At 44.8% G+C, this 14793-nt stretch overlaps 1 protein-coding gene across 3 annotated transcripts in view; it reads right to left on the bottom strand.

Moving 5' to 3' along the window:
• The window catches only part of TDRD6 (tudor domain containing 6), a 133673-nt gene that overhangs the window by 67258 nt on the left and 51622 nt on the right, over positions 1 to 14793 (bottom strand). For all 3 annotated transcript variants that reach the window (XM_073586561.1, XM_073586559.1, XM_073586560.1), the window contains exon 5: positions 235 to 342. In XM_073586561.1, coding sequence (XP_073442662.1) covers positions 235 to 342 — 108 coding nt within the window. The remainder of the gene's footprint in view (positions 1 to 234; positions 343 to 14793) is intronic.

Genomic DNA, 14793 nt, shown 5'->3' with positions numbered 1-14793 from the left:
GCGCTCACCACGTGGGCGCCGCTGATCGCTGTGACGTAATATTCCGTCCATGGTAATTAGGTCCAGGGTCACATGGACGGAATATTACGTCCATTGTAGGTAAGGGGTTAAGGTCAAAACTGACTTGGTCACTAAGGGGTTAAACCAAAACAACAGACTTGGAAGCAACAGCAACACGCTGAGAGGACACTGATGTTCTCATGGTTGGTCGGGTGTGCATCTTACATAAAGTACCTTCTTTTGCAGCGTCATCTGAAATTGCTCCTTTATTGGTTAGACCCAATTTCTCATTGAAGTAAAGGATCAGACTCTCGACGGACTCCGGGTTGCCCTGGAACGGTTCTAAAAGAAGCACAGGAAAATGGAGAATGGTTACTGGGCAATATAATAGAAACAAGGTCAAACTCTTTCCCAATAATCTGAAGTGAACCATGGGCAGGAAATCCGGATAGCCCACTTCATTACAGACAGCTATATTTTATTCTGAAAACAATAATAAAGAACTTGAAAAATGAAGAAGTGTCTTCTAAGTCGCTCGCTCTGATTTCTCCCTACCCTGCCAAGGTCCCTTCCAACTTCTCCCTGCAAAGTTACTTCTGACATTTCACCATCTGCCAAGGTCCTTCCGATTTTGCCCACCTTCCTCTGACTTCGTACTGCCAATTTCCCTCCAACTTTTTCCTACAGTTACCTTCGCATCTCCCTGCCCAGCTCCCTCTGACTTCTCCCTCCCTACCTGCCCAGCTCCCTCTGACTTCTCCCTCCCTACCTGCCCTGCTCCATCTAACTTCACCATCCCTACCTGCCCAGCTCCCTCCCTACCTGCTCAGGTCTCTCTTGATTTCTCCCTGCCAAGCTCCCTCCAACTTTTCCTTGCCGAGTTACCTTTGACATCTCCCTGTCCAGCAAACTCTGACTTCATGCTGCCAAGTTCCCTCCAACTCCTCTCTGCCCAGCATCCTCTGACTTCTCCCTCCCTACCTGCCCAAGATCCTCTGACTTCTCCCTCCCTGTCCAGCATCCTCTGACTTCTCCCTCCCTACTCTGCCTGGTTTCATTAAGAGGTCCTTCCTTATTTGAATAATGTGCTATATACAACCCAAAATAAATATACTTAAAACAGCAGAATGGTAACACTAGATTACATACACAGTATGACCACCTAAATACAAATTATCATAAAAAAGGTGTTAAAAAAAAAACCAAAACAAAAAAAAAACAACTTCAGATTCCTTTGAAGCATCTGGAATTCATAAGACATACCCGCATGTCATATACATCTCAAGCAATTAGTGTGTATGAGGCCTCATTTACGCAGATTTTTATGGTAGTGTAAAGTACGGCCATCCCAACAATAGGTCTAAGTAACTTGTGCCTGACAAATCTGATCGACCGGTCAGAAATGTATTTCACATTCGTCTCTCTTTGTCATCCATCAGTGCTGAGGTCATGAGGGTTTGCACAAAACAACCAAGTCAGTATTGGAAAAACAATATGTGAAGAGTACCGTACATAGATTTTTTTTTTTAAGGAAATTGCTAAAAACAGGTATTAGGTAATTTCCTATCCACCTATACAAATGCTAATCTGAATTCATAACTGCCAATGCAAAATGTGTAACTTTTCATGAGGTGGGTCGCAATATTTTTTTTGTCGTGTCTAATTTTTGATCGAGCAGACAATCCGTGCACAACAATACTTCTGACATTTTTTCCCTATCAATATATTATTAGCAATGCGACTCCAACGCTTGTTGCACGCTTTGGTGAATGCCGCATTATGAAAAGGTATTCTCTTCTAAACGGGAGTACGGCTCCTCCTGGAAGCATATGGAATGCACATTACATACACATGCGTCAACGGACAGAAATCTGCTCAATCGGTACATTCTTCTCTATTCATCATCTAGTTCCACTGCTCGAGGCACAGGGGTTGGTACAAAACATTAAGTTAGGACTGGGAAAAGAACGGAGTAATATGCATAAACTTTATTAAAATGTGTTTTTGTGAGTGATGAGATTGGTTTTTGCCATTTATTTGACCCGTCATCCGGTTTCCGTCGAATAGACTGGAGTCATCGCCTGACATCACTGGCCCTTGTGTAAGGATAAGAACATGAAAAGAAGCCATAAAGTCTTACGACGGACGGCATGGCTGCCTTAAAATGAGATCAGTCAGGTCTCTTCATTTTGACAGGAAGAATAGCAGTGCACATGGTGTACTTATTGCTAAATCTGCCAAAAACAGCCAAGAGAAAAAAATAAAAATGAAGTCTTTTGATGGCAGAGATGAGCACAGCTTCACAAAGGAAATAAAAGAAAAAAAGCTTCTATTAAGAATCAAAACACACAGAGACTCACACAAAGATTTAGTAGCAAAAGGACTCAGCACTCGGTGTTACGTTGCTGAGAACTTTACTAATTGTGCAATCTAAGATATCATTACGTTTCGGTCCTACACACAGGCCTTCATCAGACAAGCGGATTGCAACGGAAGTGAGGTGGAGCAAGATGTAAGAAGTACAAGGAGAAAGGCGGGTACTCTGTTACGTGAGAAGCACTTCTCATATGAATAAAGAGTTTCACAACAACACAATACTTAGTGCAGAGTTATTTTTCTACTGTCTATGAAGTAGGATCCTACTTTGGCGCCTCTAGGTGATGGTGCTCAATTCATCACAGGTGCAAAACACAGTTTTTATGGGTCGTGCCTAAGGCGATCGCTTCTTGGTTTTAAAATCTTGAAGGCAACGAGCGCTGCAATTTTAAATGTTTTTATCCTATACAACAACCACGGAGTAAAAAGTTCAAAATAGTGTAAAAATATTACAAAATTTTATTGACCACATAATTGACATAATGTACAGACTCAGAAAAGACAAAGCATTATCCAAAAGCTCATGTATGAAACAAGGACAAAAACACTGTTGTAACAGTATGGACAAAAATAGCAAGCCTCACTGAAAATTTGCACAAACAGTAGGTTAAAAAAGTGCTTAGTGCATATAAAGTGAAAACAGGAGGGGACAGTTCAGAGTGTTCTCCAGTAGAATTAAGCAGCTATTACAGAGATCTGTATCCCAAATTGAGAAACACTACTATTAGAGAAAAGCACATCTTACCCATATTAGACTGCCAGCGTGTGTCCTGTAACAGCTGTTGGGTGCTGTCGTGGACTCCGTAAAATCCTATTACCGGTACGTAATGACCGGCTTTCCTTTTGCCACGACAGCACCCACAGAGAAACTTTCAGAGACTATCACCTGGGAGAGACCACAGCACTAAGCACTGATTGCTCGAAATCTAAACTGGAGGTGGATGACAGATCAAAACGATAGGGTCTATAAAAGGTGGAAGGTGACGACCATGTTGCCGCCTTACAAATCAAGTCAATGGAGACGTCCTCTTTTTCCGCCCATAAAGATGCCATGGCCGTGCAGAGTGCGTCCTCACTTCCTCTGGTGGGGATTCTCCTTTGACCAAATACGCCAAGCAGATCGCATCCTTTATCCACCGGGCGATGGTGTTCTTTATGACACCCAACCCCTTCCTTCGACCCTGAAAGGAGACAAACAGCACCCTACTCTGTCTCCAAGCCTGACTCCTTTCTAAATACACCAATACTGCTCTCTTTACATCTAGAGTATGGAATCTTCGCTCCTCTACCGTAGCAGGATCAAAAAAGGATAGCAAATTTCTTGGCTTCTATGAAATTTAGAAGCAACTTTAGGTAAATAGGCTGCGTGAGACTTTAAAACTATCTTACCTTGATAGACCCTTAAGAAAGGAGCATCTACTGTCAATGCTTGGGTATCACTGATCCGTCTTGTGTAAGTCAAGGCAACCAACAAGGCAGTTTTCAAGGTCAAAACTTTAGATGAGGCTGAAGGCCCTTTTACATTTAGCGATGCACCAGCGATCCGACCGGCGATCCGACCCGGTCAGGATCGCTGGTGCATCGCTAAATGATCGCTAGTGAGCTTTCATACAGAAAGACCTCACAGCGATGCAGCAGCGACGCAGAGAACGAAACTTACCATTCACACACAGCGATCCTGCGTCCTCCCGCTCGCCTCCACGCGTCGCTGGACGTCACAGCAGGAAGTCTCAGCAGGAAGCGCCCGACGAGAAATGGAGCCGGACATTCTCGCGCGATCAGCGATGGACAGCGGGGGAGCCGGTCGCTGGTAAGTATCACACATAGCGATATCGCTTGCAATATCGCTATAACGTCACAAAACCAGTGACGTTTTAGCGATATTGCTAGCGATATCGCTTAGTGTAAAACCCCCTTGAGTCTAAGAGTTCGAAGGGGGGACCTGTCAAAGCATCTAGAACAAAGTTTAAATCCCATGGAGGTAACCTAGAAATACCGGTTTACTGTGTTCACAGGCCTTTATAAATCTAGTGACCCAGCTGTCTCCTGCTACATTGTGGTTATATAGCGCTCCTAGTGCTTATACCTGCACCTTTTTTTTTTTTTTTTTAAATCAGATGAATTTTTATTTAACCAAATTCAGGTACAAAACAATAGAACAAAAATCGCAATGAAAACATTAACAATGGTCATTAGTTTCTGAAATTCCCTCCCTCCCTTCTCCTCTCCCCATTACATACAAGAGCAGCACATAATGCATGGTGTAACCTAAGTTCAGGGTCATCTTCCCTCCACCCAAGGTGTCCACAGTGTCTCAAATGTTCTTATGCTTTTTCTCTTAACATAAATATCTTTTTCCAAATTCACAATATAGTCAGACTGAAAAATTCCCTCAATGTCGGCGGATCTTCATTTATACAGTATCTGGCAATCCGTTTTCGTGCAATATATAATAATCTAGCTATAGCCACTTTATATTTATTATGTACCTGGACCTCCTCCACATATCCCAGTATACACACTACAGGATCCCTCTCAATCCTACAACCATACGCGCCTCCTATGGCATTAAGCACCGCCGTCCAATATGGGTTCAGATTTGGACACTGCCATAACATATGGAGAATTCCAGCCCCCTCCATTCGGCACCGAGGACACTCAGAAGTCTGTCTCAGACCCGCTCTATACAGCCGTTCAGGAGTCCTATATACTCTATGGAGAACATATATCTGCGAGAGTCTGCCCGGTTCACTCAGCGATAATTGGGGTATATATTCCATAATCACTTCCCATTTATCTTCCTCTATCCTACCCAACTCCTCCTCCTATTTTCCTTGTGCTCTGATAGGGTAATTATTTAAAAAAGTATGCATTAGATCCTTATAAATGCCCGACACTACCCCTTTTGTTCCCCCCTCTGCACAGACATATCCAATCAGTATATCCTTGTGAATCTCCATATTCATCGTGCTACTCTGCGTAACATAAGCATGCCTAAACTGCCCATATTGAAATCTGCAGACCTCCGGTAGCCCATAATCTTCCTGCAACTTCCAAAGGGCCCCAGTCCCTGCGCGTCCTGCACCTGAACCATGTACTGTATTCCCAGTCTCATCCAATTTTTAAATTCTCCCATTTTAACAAATTCCGGCAGAGTCTCGTTTAGCCATATCGGGGAAAAATTTGTCAAGTGTTCCAAACCCCTAATCTTTTTAATTGCCTCCCAGACTTTATGTATCAGCGCTAAAGTAGGATACATCAAACCTAACTTCCTAAAGCTATCTGCCTCCAACCCCTGAACCAAGGGATCCCTCCCCATCACCTGAAACAAGACCCTTTATGTTGAACCAGCCCCAGACACATCCCTCCACCCCCTCATCTGTTGGCCCTGAGCAGCTAAGTAGTAAATCCAAGGGTTCGGAAGCGCCAGTCCCTCTCCATCCTTGGGCCTCTGCAATATCTCAAGTCTGATCCTTGGCCGTTTTCTTCTCCACACAAGATCCCTAAATATAGAGTCAAAAGTACGAAACCACCACCTAGAGAACCAGATAGGGCATTGTGCAAGACATATAGCAGTTGGGGCATCAAAATCATCTTAAATCAGATTAATTTTTCCCACTACTGAAAGATACAGTTTACACCACGCCCCTACTTTACTCCTAAACTTACTCAGCAGTGGAATCAGATTCAAATCTGCATAGCTCGAAATCGGAAGTGCCACCTGAATGCCCAGGTATTTAAACTGTCGCACCACTGCCAACCTACTACCCTCCCCGACACTGGCAAATCAACAACACAATCATCTACAGCCATGACAGTGGATTTTTCCCAGTTAATTTCTAATCCCGATATAGACCCAAATGTTTTAATAATTTCCATTGCTCTCAACAACGACTCTCCGGAGTCCTCCAAATAAAGCAACATATCATCTGCATACAGTGATACTTTTTCTTCTACCAAGCCATATCTGAACCCTTTAACTGAAGCCGTCCTCCTAATTGTCTGCGCCAGGGGCTCAACTGCCAAAGCAAAAAGTAGCGGGGACAGCGGACACCCCTGCCTAGTCCCCCTATGAAGCGCAAAACTCCCAGACATTTGCCCGTTAACTCTGACCCTAGCGGTGGGGGAAGTATATAGCAACCGTATCCATGAAATAAAGGTCGGCCCAAAACCAAAGCGTTCCAATACCCTTCAAAGACACTGCCACTCAACACTATCAAATGCTTTACACGCATCCAATGAAACCACAACCCTACTGCCCCTATCGTCCGACAGCAGCAGCAAATTCAGAAAAAGTCTACGCAAATTAATCGCCATAGACTTATTTGGCATAAACCCGGATTGATCCGGATGGACAAGATCCTGAACCACACCCGCCAAACGGTAAGCCAAAATTTTTGTCAAAATCTTTACATCCACGGTCAGCAACGAGATGGGTCTATAAGATTCTGCCAACCCTGGATCTATTCCCTCTTTCGGAATGACCACCACCACCGCCTCTCTCATGGACGCCGGTAATTCACCCTCCCGAAGAGCCTCTTCAAAAACCTTTTGCAGTCTGGGTGTTGCCATCTCAAATAATTGTTTGTAAATTTCACTCGGGATACCATCTGCCCCCAGGGCCCTATTATTAGCCATCGATGTAATAGCCATTTCAATCTCTTCTTTTGTTATGGGCACCTCCAGTCTCCCCCTATCACTGTCTTTACTCCTCGGGAGCCCCGCTTCCTGAAGAAAACCCTCTATGTCCCCAAATTAATCCCCGGATCCCGAAGAATATAACTGATTATAGAATCGTCTAAATTCCTCCAAAATACCCTCTGTCCCCCCCACCTCCCTTCCCTCATCAGTCTGATACCTGCACCTTAACGGTATTAAACGATAACCCCAATTCTTGGCCCTTCTGCAAAAATTCCAGAATTGCCGGAATGGGAACCTGATCTGACAGAGGTGCTGAGTGAAATAAAAAATTTTTCCAGGTCTTAACCCCTTCATGACCCAGCCTATTTTGACCTTAATGACCTGGCCATTTTTTGCATTTCTGACCAGTGTCCCTTTATTAGGTAATAACTCAGGAACGCTTCAACGCATCCTAGCGATTCTGAGATTGTTTTTTTCGTGACATATTGGGCTTCATGTTAGTGGTAAATTGAGGTCGATAATTTTTGCGTTTATTTGTGAAAAAAATGGAAATTTGGCGATAATTTTGAAAATTTCACAATTTTCAAATTTTGAATTTTTATTCTGTTAAACCAGAGAGTTATGTGACACAAAATAGTTAATAAATAACATTTCCCACATGTCTACTTTACATCAGCACAATTTTGGAAACAAAATTTTTTTTTGTTAGGAAGTTATAAGGGTTAAATGTTGACCAGCGATTTCTCATTTTTACAACACCATTTTTTTAGGGACCACCTCACATTTGAAGTCACTTTGAGGGGTCTATATGGCAGAAAATACCCAAAAGTGACAGCATTCTAAAAACTGCACCCCTCAAGCTACTCAAAACTACATTCAAGAAGATTATTAACCCTTCAGGTACTTCACAGGAACTAAAGCAACATGGAAGGAAAAAATGGACATTTTAATTTTTCCAACAAAGTTTTTTTTTAGCATCAATTTTTTCATTTTCACATGGGCAACAGGATAAAATGGATCCTAAAATTTGTTGGGCAATTACTTCTGAGTACACCGATACCTCATATGTGGTCATAAACCACTGTTTGGGCGCATGGCAGGGCTCAGAAGGGAAGGAGCGCCATTTGACTTTTTGAATGGAAAATTAGCTCCAATCATTAGCGAACACCATGTCGCATTTGGAGAGCCCCTGTGTGCCTAAACATTGGAGCTCCCCCACAAGTGACCCCATTTGGAAACTAGATCACCCAAGGAACTAATCTAGATGTGTGGTGAGCAATTTGAACCCCCCAAGTTCTTCACATAAGTTTATAACACAAAGGCATGAAAATAAAAAATATTTTTTTTTCCTCAAAAAATGATTTTTTAGCCCACAATTTTTTTATTTTCACAAGGGTAACAGGAGAGATTGGACCCCAAAAGTTGTTGTCAAGTTTGCCCTGAGTACGCTGGTACCCCATATGTGTGTGTGTGGGGGGGGAACCACTGTTTGGGCACACGTCGGGGCTCAGAAGGAAAGTAGTGACGTTTAAAATGCCGACTTCATGGAATGGTCTGTGGGCGTCATGTTACGTTTGCAGAGCCCCTGATGTGCCTAAACAGTAGAAACCCCCCACAAGTGACCCCATTTTGGAAACTAGACCCCCCAAGGAACTTATCTAGATGTCTGGTGAGCGCTTTGAGCCCCTAAGTGCTTCACAGAAGTTTATAACGCAGAGCCATGAAAAAAATAATTTTTTTTCCACACAAATATTTTAGCCCCCATTTTTTTATTTTCCCAAGGGTAACAGGAGAAATTAGACCCCAAAAGTTGTTGTGCAATTTTTCTTGAGTACGTTGATACCCCATATGTGGGGGTAAACCACTGTTTGGGCATATGTCGGGGCTCGGAATGGAGGGAGCACTGTTTGACTTTTTAAACGCAAAATTAAATAAATGGTGGCGCCATGTCGCGTTTGGAGACCCCCTGATGTGCCTAAACAGTGGAAACCCCTCAATTCTAACTCCAACCCTAACCCCAACACACCCCTAACGCTAATCCCAACCCTAATCATAACCCTAACCACAACCCTAACCCCAACACACCCCTAACCCTAATCCAAACTCTAACCCTCCCCTAACCCTAATCTTAACCCTAATTCCAACCCTAACACCAACCCTAATTCCAACCCTAACCTTAATTCCAACCCTAACCTTAATTCCAACCCTAACCTTAATTCCAACCCTAACCTTAATTCCAACCCTAACCACAACCCTATTTCCAGCCCTAACCCTAATTCCAACCCTAATCACAACCCTAATTCCAACCCTAACCTTAATTCCAACCCTAATCACAACCCTATTTCCAGCCCTAACCCTCATTCCAGCCTTAACCCTCATGGAAAAATAAAAATATTTTCTTTGTTATATGTCCCTACCTATGGGGGTGATAAAGGGGGGGGTTTATTTACTTTTCTTATTTTGATCACTGTGAGTTTCTCACGGTGATCAAAACAAATGAATATGTAGCCGGCGCACTGCGCATGCGCCCGCCATTTTCCAAGATGGCGGCGCCCACGACGCAGGACACCGGGACGGCCAGAGGGACAGGAGGTACCGGAGCCTGTGGGGGGGGGGAAATCGGAAGGCTGGGGGGAGCGGAGGGAAGGGGGAGGGGACCTGATGATGACTGCGGCGTCCGGTCGCTACTGTCAGTCAGTGGTGGCAGCCGATCGGCGCCATCAGTCAGTGGGTGAGGGATCTGATTGTTGTCTCCAGCCATGGCCGATGCTATTGCAGCATCGGACATGGACCGATTGTAATATTTCACCAAATTTAATTGGTGAAATATTGCACTCGTAATGCGCATGCGCCCGCCATTTTCAAAGATGGCGGCGCCCATGCAGGAGGGACGGCGAGACACCGGGAGCCGGAGTGGGAGGTGACAGGTACCGGGGAGGGTGAGGGGGGGATCGGACTGCGGGGGGGGGGGGGGCAGATCGTGACAGCAGCGGCCCATCACTGCTTTCAGTCCGTGGCGGGGGCCGATCGCCCCCGCCAGCCGGTGTGGGGGGGGTTAAGTTAGTGTCTCCAGCCATGTCCGATGCTACTGCAGCATCGGCCATGGCTGGATTGTAATATTTCATCAAATTTCATTGATGAAATATTACTATCGCTCTGATTGGCTGTTGAAAGTGAAACAGCCAATCAGAGCAATCGTAGCCACGTGGGGGCTAAGCCACCCCCCCCTGTGGTGAAGCATAAAGAAAGGGTCCTTTGTGTGCGGGTCGGGTGACCTTTCATTGACCCCGGTCACCCGACCTGCAGGAGCGCTATTTATAGCATGACGCCTACGGGGGCGTCATGGGTCGTTTGGGCACGACTTTTCATGACGCCTACGTAGGAGTCATGGGTCGGGGATTTCTGTGGTAACCTTTTTCCGCCTCATTAGTAAGGTAGCAATCCGAGTCTCTGAAAACCCTCTACGCCTCAGCCTCTCAAATTCCACGTTGTCAAGTGGAGACCCTCCATCTGAGGATGGCGGAATGGCCCTTGAGAGAGAAGCCTCTGGCTCGCTGGCAACACCCAAGGGTCGGTCACCGACATCGCTTTTAGCCAAGAAAAACAAGGCATCCTGCGCTAGAAAAGCCGGATTACTTACCGGTAATGCTCTTTTAATGAGTCCACGACAGCACCCACTGGAGGTATCGGATCCGCCCATTTGGAACAAGAAACCCTACAGGAAAGATAAAAGGGACGGTCCGCCTTTCCTCCTCAGTTTTACGTTTCAGAGTACCAGAAGGACCGCCAAGGATTAGGCAATGTTCTCTTATTTTAACATCTTTCTTATCCATTATTTGGTAATACTTTAACTATTGATATCTTTAGGGGGGGAAGTGAACGGGTGCTGTTGTGGACTCATTAAAAGAGCATTACCGGTAAGTAATCCGGCTTTTTACTCTTCGCCAAGACAGCACCCACTGGAGAGATTCCAGAGACCATCACCTGGGTGGGACCACCGTGCCAAGGATAGTCCTGCCAAAGCTTAAGTCAGAGGTTGATGAAAGATCAAGTCTGTAGTGGTTATAGAAGGTAGAAGGGGATGACCAAACTGCCGCCTTACATATAGTTTCAATCGGAACATCTCCCTTTTCCGCCCAAGAGGTTGCCATTGCCCTGGTGGAATGCGCCCTGATGTTCCCTGGAGGATCTTCGTTTTTTGCGGAGTAGGCTAAACGAATGGCCTCTCTGATCCACCGGGAAATGGTGCTCTTCGTGACTCCATACCCCTTCTTACAGCCCTGAAATGAAACAAATAGGGCCCTACTCTGCCTCCAACTGTTGGACCTCTCAATACATTTTAGGACAGTTCTTTTGACGTCCAGAGTATGGAACCTCTGCTCTTCCGGAGTAGAGGGATTTTTATAGAAGGTTGGGAGGAGTATCTCCTGAGATCTATGATATTTTGTTGCCACTTTTGGCAGGTAGGCAGGGTCTGGTTTTAATACCAATCTGTCTTGGTATTCTTGAAAAAAAGGTGGATCTATTGACAAGGCCTGAATATCACCCACTCTTCTAGCTGAGGTTAGTGATACTAAGAGGGCCATTTTAAGTGCTAAGTATTTGAAGGGTATTGTGTCGATCGGCTCAAAGGGGTCTACCGTTAGGGCGTCTAAGACCAGATTTAGATCCCATGTAGGGACGGAGGGTATGTGGATTGGAGTTATTCGTTCACATGCTGTAATAAAACGAGTTATCCATTTGTTGCTTGCTATATTATGGCCATATAGTGCTCCTAATGCCGATATTTGTACTCTCAGTGTATTTACTGCTAAGCCTAAGTCTTTCCCCTTCTGCAGAAATTCCAAGATTGGGATTATCGGAACTTCTGTTGTATGAGGTACTGTATGGAATTGAAGAAATTTTTTCCATATTCTAATGTAAATCTGGGTCGTGGACTGTTTTCTACTTTGTAGTAGTGTAGCAATTAAGGACTCCGAGAATCCTCTTGTCCTCAATAACTGCCTCTCAAATTCCACGCCGTCAAGTGCAAGCTGAGCACTTGAGGGTGGAAAAAGGGGCCTTGGGAGTAGATTGGCAGTCGGAAGGACCCAAGGATCTGTTATCGACATAATCTGCAGCCACGAAAACCACGGTCTTTTTGGCCAGAACGGTGCTATTAAGATTATTCTTGCTTTGTCGTCTCTGATCTTCCGAATTACTTGAGGTAGGAGGATCAATGGAGGGAACGCATACGCTAGGTTGAAATTCCATGGAACTAGAAAGGCGTCCAGTATGTTTGGGTGATCTGACGGAGATAGGGAGGCAAAGGTTTTTATCTGCCTGTTCTCCCTTGTGGCAAAAAGATCCACCTCGGGTTGTCCCCATGCGGCTACTATGTCCCTGAAGACCTTCCGATTGAGGCACCACTCTCCTTGTCGTAGAGTGTGACGGCTTAGGAAGTCTGCCTTTTGATTGCTCTCGCCTCTTATATGAAGGGCCGAGAGGGACAAAAAATAGTTTTCTGCTAAGTTTAAAATTTTTGCCGCTGAAGACATCAGAGTCTCTGATCGAGTTCCTCCTTGTCTGTTTATATATGCCACTGTGGTGGTATTGTCCGACAGGATCCTTACATGCTTCTGTTGGAGCTGCGGAAGGAAGTTGTATAGAGCATAGAACACTGCAGTCAGTTCTTTTAAATTAGATGAGTAATCACATTCCTCTTTACTCCACCTTCCCTGATAAAACCCATTCTCCATGTGGGCTCCCCAGCCCTGGGGACTGGCATCGGTGGTTACAATACAGGATGGAACTATAACCCATGGGACTCCTGAACATAAATGGTCATCGTCTAACCACCACTCTAGGGAAGTCAAGACTTTTTGTGACAGGGTTATTTTGCTCTGTAAACGACCACTATGTCGCTTATCCTCCTGGAGGATCTGGTGTTGTAGTGTACGGACATGGTACTGGGCCCACCGGACTGCCGGGGTGCAAGAATTTAGTGATCCTAATAGTGACATTGCTCCTCTTAAGGATACACGTGGTTTATCTATAGCTGCTTGTATTTTTTGTTTTGTGAGGATGATTTTTACCTGGGGTAGTAGACATCTCTGGGTCAAGGAATCTAGTTGAAATCCTAGAAATGTCTGGAGAGATTGCGGATCGAGTCTGGACTTTTGGATATTGATGATCCAGCCAAGGCTCTGAAAAGAGGAGACTGCGTCAGTCACGCGTTCAGTACATTGTTTGACTGAATTCCCAATTACTAGGAAGTCGTCTAGATATGGTACAATTAGTGTGTCCTTTTGGCGAAGGTAGGCCATCACTTCTGCCATCACCTTGGTAAATATTCTTGGTGCCGTGGAAAGCCTGAAGGGCATGGCCGCGTATTGGAAATGACGAATCCTGCCCTCGACTTCCACTGCGACTCTTAGGTATTTCTGGAATCTGTTGTGTATAGGGAGATGATAATAAGCATCTTTTAAATCAATCCCTGCCATTACGCAATTTGGGAAAAGAAGCTTTATAGTGGATCTAATCGATTCCATTTTGAACTTATAATTTTTTATAAATGAATTTAGCTTCTTTAAATTAATAATGGTTCTAAATGTACCGTCTGGTTTAGACACCAAAAACAGGGGAGAGTAAAAGCCTCTACCCTGTTGTTCCTCAGGGACGTCAACTAAAACTTTTTTAGCTAGCAGGACTCGAATCTCGTCTTCGAGAGCCTTTTGCTGAAGTGAGGAATTAAGGCGAGTTATAACAAAGAACTCATAGGGGATTCGAAGGAATTCAATCTTTATTCCTTCCTTGATTATATTCAAAATCCATGGGTTTAACGTAATTTGTTCCCATTTGGTAAAAAAAAATTTTAATCTGCCCCCAACCGGTGGGTCTAAACTTTTAATTTTTTTCTCTCCTATATGTTGGCCCTCTGAAGATGGTACCCTTCTGCTTTTCGTGGCCCATCTCGTTCTGTCCAATTGTCTTCTTCTCCCGAATGGCCGTCTTTTAAAGGTTTTCCTATAAAACGGAATGGGAGAATCACTGAAGGCCTTTTTTCTTTCTTTTGCCTTGGCGAGAATTTCGTCTAAGGCTTTTCCGAAGAGGAACTCACCCTCGCATGGGGTTGCACTAATTTTGGATTTTGATTGTGCATCCCCTTTCCAGCTTTTTATCCAAAGCGCGCGTCTGGCGTTATTCACCAGGGCTGCCGACCTTGCTGCAAGTCTTAGGGTGTCCGCTGAAGCGTCTGCCATAAAGGCAGCTGCCCCTCTTATCAACGGGATGGCTGCACGCAGTTTCTCCCTTGACACTCTTTGCTCAATCTGCTGGTCTAATTGATCTAGCCATACCAGCATTGACCTAGCAGTACATGTGCTGGCTATTGCGGGTTTGAATACCCCGGTGGTGGACTCCCAGGACCTTTTGAGCGAGGATTCAGCCTTTCGGTCCAATGGGTCTGCTAACAATCCTGCGTCCTCGACCGGGATCGAGGTTTGTTTGGAAGTGGAGGATATGACAGCGTCCACCTTTGGTATTTTAGACCATTTTAATAGATCATCAGTGAACGGGTACTTCCGTTTTGAAGCGGATGGGAGAAAACCCCTCTGGTCGTGTTTTTCCCATTCCCTTTTGATGAGATCTTTAATTGCCGGTATTACTGGAAATGATCTCCTCTTTTTTTCTGCCAATCCCGCAAACATAATGTCCTGCGCGGTCTGGGCTCCCATTTCCTCTTCACACCCCATAGTATTCCTAACCGCTTTTACCAGGTTATCTACGCTGTCCAGA

The sequence above is a fragment of the Dendrobates tinctorius genome, unplaced genomic scaffold (genome assembly GCF_039654945.1).
Source record: "Dendrobates tinctorius isolate UK_male_01 unplaced genomic scaffold, ASM3965494v1 ptg000093l, whole genome shotgun sequence".
Lineage (NCBI taxonomy): Eukaryota > Metazoa > Chordata > Amphibia > Anura > Dendrobatidae > Dendrobates > Dendrobates tinctorius.
Note: the sequence above shows the minus strand (reverse complement) of the source record. Positions and strands in the feature narration are given on the sequence as shown.